The sequence below is a fragment of the Camellia sinensis genome, chromosome 2 (assembly GCF_055761805.1).
Source record: "Camellia sinensis isolate YWXY chromosome 2, ASM5576180v1, whole genome shotgun sequence".
Classification (NCBI taxonomy): domain Eukaryota; kingdom Viridiplantae; phylum Streptophyta; class Magnoliopsida; order Ericales; family Theaceae; genus Camellia; species Camellia sinensis.
The window spans coordinates 83,074,454-83,090,741 of record NC_138962.1 but is presented as its reverse complement, the minus strand read 5'-3'; the positions used below and the strand labels follow the sequence as shown (position 1 = coordinate 83,090,741).

The following is a 16,288-nucleotide window of genomic DNA, read 5'->3' as shown; positions in this document are numbered from 1 at the left end:
CCCAATTACCACCGACTTGCAGAAAATCATCATTATGTTTGTCTGAATCGGGCAGACCAGTCACAAGATGGCAATCAATCGAACGAACACGAAGATAGTACGTGTTGTGATCCTTGTTATGTGAAAGAGTATAACAACCCAAAATATCCCAAATGTCAAGATTCAAACCCAACCGTTTGTTAAGAACGGACATACCTCAAACGACTCGGAACAGGTTAACAGATACTTGCATCGGGGTAAACTGAACTTGGTACAAAAATCGGCGCACCAAAGGGTCGAGGGGAAACCGAACCCCTCCCTCAACAATGGACGCAATTGGGAAGGCGACAATACTCCTAGTGCCCATACGCTTGGCATCAACCTTTGCCAGCGAAAGGGTCACATCATTAAGGATATTATAATCTCGGCGAAACACGGCCATAGCCTCAGGGGTATCAACTAATGAGTGAAACTTCCATATTAAACCAACCTAATGGGACAGAAATAAAACTCATACAACAAGATGCCGGAGACAACGGTACAAGGGCCAAACAAGATGATCAAAACAGAAAAAAATAGAAAAAGAAGAATCACAAGGGAACTTACAGAGATTAGAGCGGCAATCACGAGCAGGCAGCACTGAAGTAAGAATAGTGGCGGAACGTCTGGACAGAGCACCGACGAGACTGGCTCAGAGGAACGGAAAGGGTTTTTTGAACTCTCTAAAAGATTGAATACAGACGAAGGAGTTTGGATTGATGGCTCTGGAGCATTTATTGCACAAGCCAGCGTGAAGGTACACAAAGCACGACCGTCGGTATGGAGTCGGCGCACTATCTCTGCGCACCAACGCCACACCGCCACGTGTCACTATGAAAGGACACATGCAGAGGGACTGTGTCAGGATCGAACCGTCACCAAGGCCGAATTGCTGATCCGAAACGATGCGACGCTTGGGGTACAGGACAACAGCTCCCCCCAAGGGAAACCTTAGTGCGAGCTAGGGAGCAAATGAAGAGGCTAAATACGAAATGGGTCAGATCCAAGCCTTGGGCCGGTCCAATCTTCCCAACCTAAACCCAAACGGGACAGATGAGCATGCGGGCAACCCAACTAAGCCAAACTCCATTACCAACAGCCCACCCAAGTCCTCAAGTACTTGGGCCCAACTCATAGTGAAAAGTTCAGTCCAGCTGCGATACTGGGTTAGGGCCGAACTGCAGGACTCATTCTATGGCCCGAACTGATGGGTCAAACCCATCATCAGAACCAAAGTGGGCCAAGTCCATACATAGATATCTGAATGGACCAGTCCATCCCGACAATAATCTCGCAAAAAGCTAAGCTGAGGCACAACGGTACCGAGCTAAGGCACAACGGGACCGAGCTAAGGGAACCTCTCGGAGAAACGTGGAAGCTGTGAGTATGTACATGTCCAAGTTGCCACCTTAGCTGTCCCTACACCTAGAATCACGGAAGTAGTTAAACCATAGGAATGCGGTTTGTTATCAACATGACTACAATGAGTATATGCACCTCATGACCTCTACCAGATGGTCCCCCACCTAGGCTGAACCTTACTTATTGAAACTCAACCCTCTACACTTAGGGGGCACCTCACTTCTTCTCCGATTACTCATTCCCACACCGAAAGGGTTTTCCGGCCAACCCTGGTCGAACAGCTCTTACGGTGTTTCTTGTTGCAGGACCTCAATTCCTGGATAGTCCAATCAATTGCAGAGCTCCGATCCACTTTCATCTAGTGCAGTATCCGGTAAGCACATTAGTCATGCTTTTATTGCATAGATCTAAATTCGAACAGATCTATCTTTGGATTAATCAAATGAACAACATCAAATTTTAAAATATTTTTTGTTTGAATTTTTTCACTTATTTTCCCTTTTGATTGTCATTTTTTAAAATTTTATCAAATATGTTCAGATTCAAATCTATTTGAATATTTTTGAATCTTCATTTCTGAATATGTATGAATCTTTATTTCTAAATATTTGTTTGTGATTTCTAAATATTTGTTTGTGTGGGTGGAGAGTGGAGATAGAGGTTTGGGTGTAGATAGAATGAACAGATCAGATATTGATGAACAAATAGGACGAGGACTTTTTTATCGTATTAGAATTTGAACAGATCGTTATAGTTGTAGTTATTTTTGTTGTTGTTGTTTCTGTTGTTGATGGAAATGAAACAGATTGCACCATTTTTTATTTTATTTTTTTTTTGTTCTTGTGTTAAACAGATGGAAGAAAGAGATATTTGAACAGAAAGAAGAAATAATATTTTTTTAACCAAAAACGTTTGGTTTGGCTTGGTATTGCAATAGATAACTCTCATCTCTCTAGCAATTGCAACAGATAGATACAAAACTTCACACAGATAGAAAAGATTTGACATCCGATAGAGTTGGTTTGATAAATACGAATAAAATTTGAACTAAAAAGATTTATAAAAAAAATTGAACAAATAGAGGAAAAAATTGAACAGATAGACAAAATATTAGATAGATAGAATTTTATTTGGACAAAGGGAAATTTGAAATGAAAAGATTAAAAAATTAAACAAATAGGACAAAAAATTTGAACAAATTGAGAAAAAAAAAATTAAACAGATAGTCAACGAAAGTGAATAGATAAAAAAAGTCAACAATAAATTAAGGGATAAAATTGAAAACAAAATGTCTTTTAAAACAATAAAAAGAATTTCTCACCAAACTATTTCACAAATAGTGAATCTCTCACTAATAAAAACTATCTACTAAATCTAATACCTTGAACACCCTTTAAATTAGATTTATCACCAATTTCTCTTATATTTTAGCATTAGACAATTTATAAGTGGATCTGTATTTTATCATTGGATAAATTAATAATTGGGTTCTTCTACTTTATTGCTCTCCATTTTGGGAAGGAACAAAATAATCCCTTTGAGAATTAATTGTTTTTTTTAATGATTCTTTGACCTTTTTATAAGGTTAGAAACAATTAATGTTTTTAACAAAATAATCCCTTTGAGAATTAATTGTTTTTTTAATGATTCTTTGACCTATTTATAAGGTTAGAAACAATTAATGTTTTTGAATTACTTAAATGTTTGACCCTTTTTTTAAGCAACTTTTGAATTTTTTTTTTTTTTACCTTTTTAGTGACCTTTTCACTTTTTTTCTTTTTCTTTTTTTTTTTTTTTTCCTTTTTAACTAGTTTTGACCCAAAAATAAAAATAAAAATAAAAAACAACTTTTTTCTTTTTTTCTTTTTCTTTTGTTTTTTTCCTTTTTAACTAGTTTTGACCAAAAAAAAAAACCAAAGTTGTCAAATGGAGCCTAAATAGAATTTCACAAAATGATTAAAATAAGGCATAAGGGTACTCATGCTTTGTTTGGCAACTTGATTTTAGGTTAAAATAATTAATAAGATAAAATATTAAATCGTACACATCAATCAATCACTTGTTCTCTCACAACCATCTATTCAACTACAAAAAAAATTCATAAATCATCCCAAACACAAATAGCCAAAAAAACAACTAAAATAACAAAGTCACCAAACAAGGCCTCAATCAAAACAATATATATACAGTATGATCCATGTCCAAAGTCATTCTACAAAAAACCTCAAAACACATCTTCCTACGAGAAGAAGTGAAGCTTCTCAGCCATCATACTCAGCTTAAATCTTTGCCTAAAAATAATGGTACCTACACTCTCTCCAAACAATTCTCTCATCTTCAGTTTCATATTCTCTGTCTGCTTCAACTTATGCTGCTGGAAAAAAAGTCCAGGAAAGGTCATGGATGCAATCACTGATGACAACGGGAACAAGAAGAACAAGCATGAAGGGAAGAAGATCAAGGGAACTGTTGTGCTGGTGAAGAAAACTCTCATTGACTTTGATGGCCTTAGCCCACCACTTGTCGATCGGGTTGATGAGATTTTAGGGCATAAGGTCTGCCTGCAGCTCATCAGTGCTGTCAATGGTGACCCCGGTAAGCTGCTCTCCTATGCTGTTTCTTCTTCGTTGTCAGTTTCCTGTTTTGTGTTTAAAAAGACCAGAAATATGCAATTAAGAAGAAAAAAAAACTTGTTTTAAGAACATAAATGTTTTGAAAACATACAAAAACAAACCAAGAAAACATGCTTGGTGAGTATTTGGAGGTGGTAACCAGAGGTGTTTGCCGGAGCAGAGTTATTATGGGATAGAGCAATCTAAAGGTCTACTTTGGATATTTTAAGTTTGGCCTCTTTGTTATAATCGGGGCAATGACAAGCTTGGTCCAACTTCCTTTTTCACATTTAAAAAAAAAAAAACAGAACCGGGGGACCATCTTTCATCTTTTGCAAATATTAGTAAACTACCATCTGTGTACTTCTCTTTTATTATCTAAAGATTTACATTGTTGATGAACTATAAATTTAATGTAAAGTTTTATTATGCTTTTTTCCAGGGAAAGACTTCTGCGGGAAAATTGGAAAGCCAGCATATTTGGAAGACTGGATTACTAAACTCACCCCTCCATCTGCAGATGTGTCATTCAATGTTACTTTCAAATGGGACGAGGAGATAGGGGTTCCAGGGGCTTTCACTATAAAGAACTTTCACCACAATGAATTCTACCTTAAGACCGTCACCCTTGAAGAAATTCCAGGTCATGCCCAGATCCAATTTGTCTGCAATTCTTGGGTCTACCCAAATGAGTATTACAAAAAAGACCGCGTGTTCTTTACTAATCAGGTATTAATTAATATATTTTTAGATTAATACAAGATGACTAACCCTTAGGGGTTGGCTGAGCTGTAAAGACTTGAGAATGAGTTTGAATCACCCCAAAGGGCCACTATAAGTTTGCCCAATCGTTAACTTCAAGGCCTCAAAATTAGTCAAAACACACGCAAGCTGGCCCAAACACCCGATTATCAAAAAAATTTAATACAGGATGACTTGTTTGAAGTCTCACTTGGGTTGCAGAAAGAAACTTGGTTGAAAAATCATTGTTTTATCAAAGAATGACTTCTAATAGCCTTTTTATGATGTCAATATTCAAGGAGTGAATCCTTAAGCCAGTGTTTGGATTTTGGATTTTTGGAGAAAAAATAAAAAAAGAAAGGGTAAAGGGCTAATGAAAAGGTCCTCTCCCAATCAACTTCCCTTAATCCAACAACGATTTTTCTTGTAGTATAGTATCTAGCATACGCAGATTATATTACCACTCTCAATATTATTTATGGTCAAGATGACATTATTTCTGAATTAGCCTATCTTAGGTAAATTGTCTATTAAAGAAGCAACATCTGATTATTTGTCGCAGACATATCTTCCAAGTGAAACACCAGCTCCGCTACGTCATTACAGAGAGGAAGAATTACTAGCCCTGAGAGGAAACGGAACTGGAAAGCTCGAAGAATGGGATCGCGTCTATGACTACGATTTATATAATGATTTAAGCGAACCAGAAACGGATAAAAAGTATGGCCGCCCAATTCTCGGAGGGTCTTCTAAGTACCCTTATCCTCGTAGGGGAAGAACAGGACGGCCGCAATTGGAAAAAGGTTGGACATTCATGTCTATTCTCAGTCAGTTACCAGATTTAGGGCACATTTGGTTCAGCTTCTTATAAGCTGTAAGTTGCTAATCAAAAAGCTGAAGCCAAAAAAGCACCACTCCACTGCTTCCAGATAATCAGTTTTATATTATGCACTAGTAGTTACAATAACTTGGTAATAAAGACTACTAGTACTTGTTGCTGATCAAAAAAAAAAAAAAAAGATACATGGTGAAAGATTATATTGAATACTTGTTAACTATTAATTTCATAAATATACCGATCATGGATTTTGTGGTATTTTTTTTAACAGATCCTAGGTATGAGAGTAGGCTTCCACTTCTTAAGAGCTTAAGCATTTACGTTCCAAGAGATGAACGGTTCAATCACTTGAAGCTATCAGATGCTGTAGGTTATGGGTTGAAATCTCTATTTCAATTCCTTCTCCCTGAGTTTGAGGCTCAATTTGACAAAACCCCAAAAGAATTTGAGACACTTGAAGATGTACTGAAACTCTATGATGGAGGAATCAAGATACCCGATTGCCATTTACTTGAGAGTCTTGGAAAAGAGATTCCCGTCAAGAAACAAAAGGAGATTTTTCGAACTGATGGTGAGCGGCTCTTCCATTTTCCAGTGCCACAAGTAATCAAAGGTATGGTATACACACCTAAGCAGCTAAGCAGACACATATAGGGACACCAATTTCAAGCTATGTAGCTTATAGTATGATATATATTGATATAATTTTAAGAGATAGGACTTGTTTGTCTAATTGTGATTTCTTGAGTCAGACGATAAGTCTGCATGGAGGACAGATGAAGAATTCACGAGAGAAATGCTTGCTGGAGTAAACCCTGTAGTCATCCGTCGTCTCCAAGTAAACTAAACCTTTCTTGTTCTCCATTTATTTAACCAAAGACTTTTTAAAAAATAAAGAAATTCAGAAGCATAAATTTGATAGCTAAATGTTCTGTAGTTTTAATATTCTTCTGAAAAGCCAAATCAGAGCATTAATATCCTTTATCTTCAATTATAACAACAAAAGAAAATGTTTATTTGCAGGTGTTCCCCCCAAATAGCAAGCTAAATCCCAAGGTATACAACAACCAGGCCAATTCAAAGACCAAGGAGAGCATAGAAACAAAACTCGAGGGGTTAACTATAGACGAGGTATTTTTCATAGAATTGCTTCTATCATGCTAAAATCTTCAATCAAACAGTTGACAATCATACCAGAAACCATAGTAAATATGAAGGTATTTTCTTGAATAGGCACTCAAGAACAAGAAGCTATTTGCATTGGATTACCATGATGCTTTGATGCCATACTTGAAGAGGATAAATTCAACTTCCACAAAGATATATGCCACAAGGACACTCCTCTTCTTGAAAAATGATGGAACTTTGAAGCCAATGGCTATTGAATTGAGCAAGTTCCCAGAGGAAGATCAATTAGGACTTCCAGAGAAAGAACAGCTAGGAGAAGAGAGTGTAGTGTACACACCTGCAGAACATGGTACTGAAGGTACCATTTGGCAGTTGGCGAAAGCTTATGTTGCCGTGAATGACTCTGGCTATCATCAACTCATTTGCCACTGGTATGAACCTTTCAAAGATACATTTGTTTTCATAAGTAAATTTCAGACTCTAGATTGTAATAACGGTTTTGCATATCTTTGGTTTTGGTCACAGGTTACATACTCATGCTGTAATCGAGCCATTCGTGATTGCAACAAATAGGCAGCTGAGTGTGCTACACCCAATTAATAAGCTTTTGCATCCTCACTTCCGTGATACAATGAACATCAATGCACTCGCTAGGCAGATCCTCATCAATGCTGGCGGAATACTGGAGAAAACAGTTTTTCCATCAGAGTATGCCATGGAATGGTCATCTGCAGTTTATAAGGACTGGGTTTTTCCAGAGCAAGCACTCCCTGCAGATCTCATCAAGAGGTAAGTTTACGAACCCAAAATTTGAATGACGTCAAAAAAAGGTCTGAACAAAGCAAAACAATGGCCATTTCCATAGTTGTGAAGGTCTGCAAATGAACCAAGCAGGACCCAAGCTTGGCTTAGCTTGGTTCGTTAAGTAAATAAATAAGCTCGAGCCAAACTTTTAGGCTTGTTTAATAAATGGGCCAAGCTCAAGCTCAAACAAGTTCAGCTCGTTAAGTTTTTATTTAAATAATAGGATAAATAAATTAATTTACATATTAAATAATACAAATAATAGCCAAAAAAATTTCATTATCGAGCTTCGAGCCAAGCTCAAGCTGGATTTTCGAGCTCAATAAACAAATGAGCCGAGCTTGAGCCCTGCACATCTCGGCTTAGATCGGCTCATTTGTAGCCCTAGTGGTGATTACTGACTCAACACTCTTACCTTCTGCATTATTCAGAGGAGTGGCTGTTGAGGACACAAAATCTCCGCATGGCGTGCGCCTGCTGATAGAAGACTACCCTTATGCTGTCGATGGGCTGGAGATCTGGTCAGCAATCAAAACATGGGTTGAGGACTATTGCTCCTTCTACTATAAGACCGATGAAATGGTTCAAGAAGATTCTGAACTTCAATCCTGGTGGAAGGAGCTCCGAGAGAAGGGTCATGGCGACAAGAAAAATGAGCCCTGGTGGCCTAAAATGCAGACTTGTAAAGAGCTAGTCGAAACATGTACCATTATCATATGGGTGGCCTCTGCTCTCCATGCAGCAGTCAACTTTGGACAATACCCTTATGGAGGGTACCTCCCAAACCGACCAGCCATAAGTCGCCGTTTCATTCCCAAACCAACAGAAAATAAAACTGAATATGAGGAGCTTGAAAAGAACCCTGACTTGGCTTTGTTGAAAACAGTGACGCCACAGCTGCAGAGCATTCTTGGCATTTCCCTCATAGAGATTCTGTCGATGCATACTGCGGATGAGGTTTTTCTTGGAAAGAGAGACACGCTTGACTGGACAACAGACAAAGAACCATTAGAAGCCTTTGAGAGATTCGGAAAGAAGCTGACAGAAATTGAGCACAGGATCACAAGGATGAACGAGGATGAGAAATTGAAGAACAGGGTTGGGCCAGCACAGGTGCCTTACACTTTGCTATTTCCAACCAGTGACGTTGGACTCACCGGCAAGGGAATTCCTAATAGTGTCTCTATCTAAGAGTTTTAATTTGGGATTCTTTTTTTTTCTTAGCAGTGTAGTTTGTCTAAAAATAAAATAACTACACACTAATAGTGAAGGTAATGTTTACAGAAAGTTGGGAAATGTTTCCTTATACACATCAAAAATTTTAATTATCTAAAAATGTTCCATACGGTACTCTTTGTGCATCATGTGCACTCTCTAGAGTTACAATTAATATGATCGGAGCTATGAATAGCCAATGTGGCCGGTAACAACACAATGTGATCCAAAACCACATGCAATCGTAACTGACCACATTGAGTCATAACCTCAATAACACCAAATCGTAACCAACTTTTTAACGAGGCTAAATGACAGATACACAATGGGTTGCATGTGAAGTGCAACTTTTTGGGGTGGGCATCACAGAATTTCCATAGTGGTTATAATATCATAGGCATCGAGGCTTCCCATCTACTGTTGCAAACTTCGCTCTTGTTTGATGGCAATCAAAGAGTTGATGAGAACCAGAGACTTAATATCGTAGCTGTATAAGCACCGATGCTTGTGATGGGAAACAAGGAGTTGATGAAAACCAGAGACCTACAAGCAACTTCTCCAGCCTCTTATCCTACCCTTGGTAACATGATGCCCCAATTTTGAGGAGACAATTTTACCTAATTCAAAACTAATAGTAAAAACAATTTTGGACAAGAAAATCTCAATGTCACAATACATAAAAATTGCATCTAATAGGTGAACTTTGGAACCACTTCCACAGTATTCAAAATTAAACTTACAGCCATTATTATTCTGTTTTCTGGAATTGTGGAACTATCTACCCTAGTTTTCTACTATCCATCTAATTTTATTTGCTCACATAATAGTTTGTCAATAGACATAAGCACCATCAAGATTCCAATCATGGTAATAGTACAAGCTTCCTATTATTATGAAGGGGAATTTGGTCAAAACCCACTCATAATAAAACTTTCATGCATTAAAACAAGCACAGAAATTGTGCCTTGAAAAAGCCAACACACACCACCATCACCAAAATATCCTTAGTGACTAAATTTATATTTCAAAGTTTAAAATGATATAATTTTTTTTATCTGCGTCGGTTTTTAATAAAATTGGTATTTTTAAAATCCTCTCATCAAGATCCATTTTGGTCATGAAATTCTTCTAAAAAAATAATCAAAATTTTTACTGTCGAAATTAACATCAACAGTAAAATTTTATTCTATACAATAAAATTTTACTCTGGTTCATAGTAAATTTTACTGTGAAATTTTAGTAGTCAATAGTGAAATACCATCATCATCACTAAACACCATAGTACTATAACTGTTACTGCAACAAGTAAAAGTATTGAATAAAAAAATTTATTAAAGCAATGAAATAATAATGATAACAGAGTAAAATTTTACTATTAATTTAAAACAGAGTTAGCAAACAAAAGACAGATTTACACACGTGCAAGCACAGAAAGAGAACTTGTGTTAGATGGAAGCAGAAATCAGAGGCAGGAACCAGGAATGACAAGTAATTTTTTAAATAATTAATAAAAATTAAAGAATTGAAAGAGACAGAGGATTCAAACTAGGAGTTGATCATTTAGTAAGTAATTGATATTTCCCAATTCAGCACAACATCTGTAAATAAATTTTAAATATCAGAGATGTCATGGTACCTGTTGAAGAGCTTCAATGTTTTAAGAATTCTTCAAAATTTACAATTTCTGAGTTCAGCACAACATCCATGGATGAATTTAAAATATAGGACATCACCTAATGGAAAGGATCATATCTTCGGTTTTCTTCATCATTTATTACAATATTTTCGCATGGAATTTTTTGGCTAAAAACATAGAAAATTAACCGGTGAATAAATGTATAAACAATAGATCATAGCATACGTAAGTAGAAAGAAGAGAATAAAAATGAATGGACCAACTAACACGAAAAATGGTAGAAACTGTTAAATCCTAGGGTTCCATTATAGTTTATGAAAATTATCATGATACTTCATGAAGCAAGGTGTTGGATCTCTTTTTCTACTTTTGCAGTCCTTGTGATGATAAGTTGCAACAGCAGCTTCAATTTTTTGATTAGCTGCAACAGTAACTTCATTCTTTGAATATTTACCACATAAGTGAATTGAAGCCTGGATCAACCCACTACATAATAAGTACAAAGTGGCTGCTATCATACTCAAACCCACATTCTCATTTTTGGAAAGGGAAAGAGAAAAAGTACATAAAATGTGAATGAAATATAACTACATTTCATACACATTTTCCCTTTCCAAATCCCTATCCAAATCCATAAACCAAACACAACCTTAGTAATTCATACTTAATAAGAGGAACTTTTTATACATGAGGTCACTTTTCTTTCATCTTCAAATATACTCTGGTATTTCATTAGCTTATCACTTACAAAGGTCTGTTAACAGTTATACAATTATTTAGTTGTGTTGCACTTTAGACCAAAGCACAAGAGATGGAATGCATATTTTTGAACCACAAGGGGGAATTGTTTTTGGGGCTAATACAGGTGGTAAAATGTAATTAATCCTTAAAATAATGCAATATTGTAGACCTATTAAAATTGTAAGGCTCTGAGTCTCTTGATCAGTAGCGAAGGAGAAATTTCTACCTGTCCGTGTCACCATAAATTACTTTAGCCTTCCACTTATCACATGCATTTACAAGTTATTCAGCATGTTCCTGTTTTGATGGCCACATTGAACGATACTATCAGCAAGCTCCTCACAGGAATGCGACCATTAAATCCAGCAGCAGTATAGTCATATCTTAGATTTGACATTAAGCTCAAACACAAGCTCCCTTGCATTAAAATCTGAAAAGAATAAACACAAAAAGTAATGGATTAAATAACTTATGCATACCTTCCTAGATAACATAATGTAAAGTAAGACAAAAAGAACAGTTTCCAATAAATATATATATATATATTACTTGAAAATTTTATTTGGGAAACAGTGTGTTGGGAGATTGTAATGGTGCGGTAGACAGAGATTATTTGAAGGGTTTCAAGTATTTTGGTGTTGTTATTTAAGATCTACTGAGTTTTTTTTTTTCCCTTCCTTTCTTTCTTTTCTCTTTGTTTTTTGTTGTTATTGGTTTAATCTTAAAAAATCGTGAGGCCGAGAGGTTGGCTGTGTGGATGTGAGCAGCAATAGTAAGGGAGTTTGCACTCTCTGAATCTCTCTCTGTGCATTTCATTTCCTTGTACCTTTAATTCCATATTTTTAATGAAATTTTACTTTGCCAATCAAAAAAATAAATATATATATATATATATTGCACTTACATATATACCTTAAAACAATCTTCAGAATCTGTAACTGCATATAAATAAGCTACTATATTAATAGGAGCCTAAAACTGAAAAGAAAAAAATTCTCTACTTTGATAAGCAACTAGAAGAGTTTATTTATCATATTTTCGAAGATTAGAAACTGGAAGGCTTTATTCAAAAAGAGGGGACAAAAAAAATACAAGAAAGAAGGAAGAGCAATCCTTCTGAACAATGAAAGAAGCCCAACAATACAACATTGGATCTAAAATCTGAAAGAATAAACAAAATTAACAACCTAAAAACAAAGATCTAGCTGAATTCAAAAAGGATAAAAATGTCCCTTTCCGGGCCTAATAAAGAACCCCTTGTCTAGCCAAAGAGTTTGTTCTCTAATTGTCTGACAAAGTGATCCATCAAACCACTGCTCCTAAAGATGAAATCAATCTAATATCTTTCTTAGAATGTGCACATATAGCCATGTGGCAATATATCTTGATCAAACCTATCCCACAGATGACCAGAAACAAAAAAAACATATCCCTCCAGAACAACAGAATCTCCCCCACAAAATTAATGCACGGAATTCTCTGAGAACTTCCAAATGAGCACATATCTCAGCCTCAATTGCATATCCCTTAACTGCTAGTACAGAAAACATAAAGAGGGTGAAAAAATAAAAACAAAAATCCCTGACATCATCTCTGAATCTGATGATACCCCCAATGTTTAACTATCCCTGATTACTCTCCAACAAGGACCATGATTCTGGTATTGGGGTTAGACTAAATTTGCAAAATGGGAGGATCATGTGACTATAAACTATCAAAACCCAAAAATCAAGGGATACATGGAAAGAAAACAGGGATAACAAAAGAAAAAGTAAAAAGTTCTAAAACTCATTTATTTCAATGTCTTATGCCTTTTTTCCCCCACATTTCATTTAGTATTTGCTACAATCCACAAAGGACTTGCATCACATATCCAAAGCCAAGTTTTACATACTATTTTAGTTCTTAAAGAAATTATATCATCTTAGTCAAACATCTAAATATGCATCAACTTCCAATTTAGATAATTAGGTGAAGGAGTCTAGAGTACTCAAGATCACTTAAACTAGAATTATGTGAGGCCACACCCTGCGAAAAACTTGCTATGAAGGGGGCAACTTCATTATTGCTTGTTTCACCATAATTCTAGCAGATAATACTCCCTCCAATAAGCGAGGTAGTACGCATTTAAGACCTGTATCACAACATGTAATGTACATTACCGTTGCAGGTAAGATGGAAGCAACAGAAAATTCTTACAAACCGTGGCACAATAGAACGAAGAAAGATACAATAGTGATAGAAAAATATCTCTAAACAAATCAAACATAATCATTTTGGACAAAACCAATCTCAATATCCCCAGTAAACATCAAGACATTGATTATTAAAGGGAAGGGGTAACACCTTTTATCTTCCTCGCAACAATTTAAATTAATTTTTATTTGAGCACTTGTTCTTCACAATCATATAAAGCTCAATTCAAGAAGCACTAAAACCAGAGGAACTATTTTCCCGCTTTTTCTTTTTAACCTTCAGAATCTACAAGATTTCTAAGATCACATGAGGGATGATGACCCTAAAGAACAGCAGTTCACAATACCCTCATACACCATGGGATGGTCATGATATCCACGTAACAATATATCTGTCTCATGTAAGACTTCTGGGATTTATCAAAAAAAAAAATTTAAGACTTCTGGTGTCATTGCAAGATACACTCCAAAAGGAAGCTTTATCCATCATCCCTAGGGGGATTCAACAAAATATAAAACATCCACGTTGTTTGTTGTGGGCTCCATCTTTTTGTTCACAACCAAACATGTGACTTTCTTCTCATCCAGCTCCTCACAAATGAAATGATGAAAAAAGTTTACTTGCCAAATCTTTCTTTGAATGCCAATCCAAAGGTAATCAAGGGAACGAGGTTTATCTTGGAGAGGAGTGGTCAGCCAAAACAAGCTATCATAGACTCTAAATGAACCTAAACCAAACCAAACCAGGCCTTAAGTCCCATCAAATGGGAACTCTAAATCAACCTAAAAACCAACAACAACAACAACAACTTGGTTAAAAGGAGCTTGGTACCTATGAATGCAACAACACAACAAATATGATGCAATGAAAAGGCATCAGACGGAAGACTGAAAAAACTACTTACTTATGTTTAGCTTTACAATATCCCTCAATCAAGGCCTTATATGTTATCCCATCAAGTGAAGAACCCAGCTCCTTCATCTTCTCAATCACCTCCTCTGCTTCAATTATTTTTCCCATCTTGCATAATCCATTAACCATTGTATTGAGAGTGATCCTAGTGGCAAAGCCTCCAGCTAAAACATGTTTCCACAACATTAAAGCACCCTCAAAATCATCCTTCTTGAAAAATCCATCAAGCATGATACTATAGCTAACCTTGTTTAGAGCCACACGTCTTTTCAGCATCAAATGCCAAAGGTGTAAAGCATCACCAAATTCACCTCTTCGACATAAACCTTTCAGAAGAGTATTATAAGTTACAACACTTAATTCAATAGATTCTTCCAGCATTTTGTCACAAATATTAAAAGCTTCAATTGTATGGCCTTTTCTACAATAACCATCTACAAGAGTATTGTAGCTATAAGAATCAGGCTTTAACTTCCAACAGGACATGGTTACAAGTAGTTCCTCTGCTTCATGAACTTGATCGAGTTTGCAATACCCATTGATCATGGAATTGCAAATAAACAAATTCATCTTTAATCCTAATCCCAGCATCTCATCCTTCATTCTCAAGGCATCATTCATTCTGCCATTTCGACAGTACCCATCAATCAAAACACCATAAGCATATTCATCCACAATCAACGATGGCTCCTTTTTCATGGCTCGAAGCACATTCTCTGCTTCATCCATCTTACAAAGTTTGCAATAACCCTTAATCACCAGCGTATATGTAACCACATTCATTGAAACTCCTTTTTGATTCATCAACTCCAACACTCCTTCAACCCCTTTTACATCTCCTAGCTTGACATAGCCATTGATCAGACAATGGTAGGTCACTGCATTCGGTTCAAAACCCAAATCCCCCATTTCTTTCAAAAAATCCATAGCTTTATCAACTCCGCCACCTTTACAATACGCATCCACCATTATTGTAAAAGTATATACATCCGGAACAATTCCAACCCTATTCACTTGATCATAAACACAAAATGCAGTGTACCATTCACCATTTTGAACCAAACTATTAAGCAAACTATTACAAGACCCTAAGCTCGGCACACGACCGAACTTACCCATTCTGTCAAACACATACAAGGCATTTTCTGTCAAACCCTTCTTAGCATAAATCTTCAGAATCATATCGAAAACAGTCGGCGAGAACTTGAATTCTCTATAAACCCTAACTAGTTCATCCCAAACCACAAAACTATTGTTCTTAGTCTTACACATTCCAACAAGTTCGTTCAAGTAAACCCTCGTTTCATCGAACATTCGACCTCGTGAAAGTATATGAACAATCTTACAGTATGATTTGAAGCAAGGTCTGAAATTTTGCTGTTTCGAAGCCAATTTGAAGAACTCTAGAGAGGCGTTAGGGTTCAACCTGAGTTTCCGGAGGACGGCGTCGACGAGGTCGTCAGAGAAGTCGAAGGGGAGCTTGGCGACGGCGTTGAATCGCCGGAGAACGAGAAGTCGGCAGATCCGATCAAGTAATTCCGGTCGGGTCAGCTTCGACTCGTCACGGAGCTTCCATTGGAGGGTTGGCGATGCGTGGATTGATTGGGTTTGATTGAAGAAAAACAAGAGAGTTGTTGTGGACTTCACAGTCGTGACTTTCTTCATCGGCCGTGTTTGGTTCGGAGGAAAAAAAAATTTATCTGAGGAAGTTCTGGTTCAGCCATGGGTCCGACTGTTCATCCGAAATTGGAAAAAAGGGTTTTCTGTATTTGGACTCGCCCGATTCCCAAACGGTGCCCGATCAGGAAGGTAATTTGCCGTTTCGCCCCGGATCCGTACCCGCTATTCTGATTATGATTATTCTCTACTTGACAAGAAGATTGATACGAAATGGAGTTTGTTGATCTCGGGCTTCTTCCATAATATTAGTTATATAATTTTGAAGAAAGCACACATCAGTTACACTTCTATAAAATTTATAGGAGTGGCGGTGGTAAAAGGGTGTTAGCGGTGATAGTGATAGTAGGGCAATAGTTGTAATAGTGTGTTGGAATAATTCGCCTTGAATTCTTCAGTTGATGGTTT

The 16,288-nt window shown here is 36.6% G+C and overlaps 2 protein-coding genes across 19 annotated transcripts; one reads left to right on the top strand and one right to left on the bottom strand.

The window, feature by feature from the left end:
• Window positions 1-3,501: 3,501 nt before the first annotated feature.
• Window positions 3,502-16,155, bottom strand: LOC114261870 (Pentatricopeptide repeat (PPR) superfamily protein). 18 transcript variants are annotated; one of them, XR_014361207.1, is made up of 7 exons: window positions 14,196-16,147; window positions 13,123-13,229; window positions 11,322-11,525; window positions 7,919-8,489; window positions 7,037-7,469; window positions 6,841-6,949; window positions 3,502-4,018 (listed from the first exon to the last, which is right to left on the bottom strand). XR_014361207.1 is itself a non-coding variant. In XM_028202188.2 (2 exons), exons 1-2 carry the CDS (start codon window positions 15,866-15,868, stop codon window positions 11,519-11,521), a joined length of 1,680 nt encoding a protein of 559 aa, XP_028057989.2. In that variant the 5' UTR covers window positions 15,869-16,155; the 3' UTR covers window positions 11,052-11,518. The 18 variants fall into 18 exon arrangements, 1 of the variants encoding a protein (XP_028057989.2); XR_014361210.1 differs by lacking the exon at window positions 6,841-6,949 and having other exon boundaries at window positions 7,037-7,138; window positions 7,234-7,381; XR_014361202.1 differs by lacking the exon at window positions 13,123-13,229 and having other exon boundaries at window positions 7,037-7,138; window positions 7,234-7,469.
• LOC114261869 (putative linoleate 9S-lipoxygenase 5) lies at window positions 3,681-8,845 on the top strand. Its single transcript, XM_028202187.2, has 9 exons — window positions 3,681-3,975; window positions 4,435-4,721; window positions 5,296-5,536; window positions 5,843-6,184; window positions 6,324-6,409; window positions 6,595-6,702; window positions 6,805-7,130; window positions 7,225-7,488; window positions 7,935-8,845. Exons 1-9 carry the CDS (start codon window positions 3,681-3,683, stop codon window positions 8,692-8,694), a joined length of 2,709 nt encoding a protein of 902 aa, XP_028057988.2. The 3' UTR covers window positions 8,695-8,845.
• Window positions 16,156-16,288: the final 133 nt, after the last annotated feature.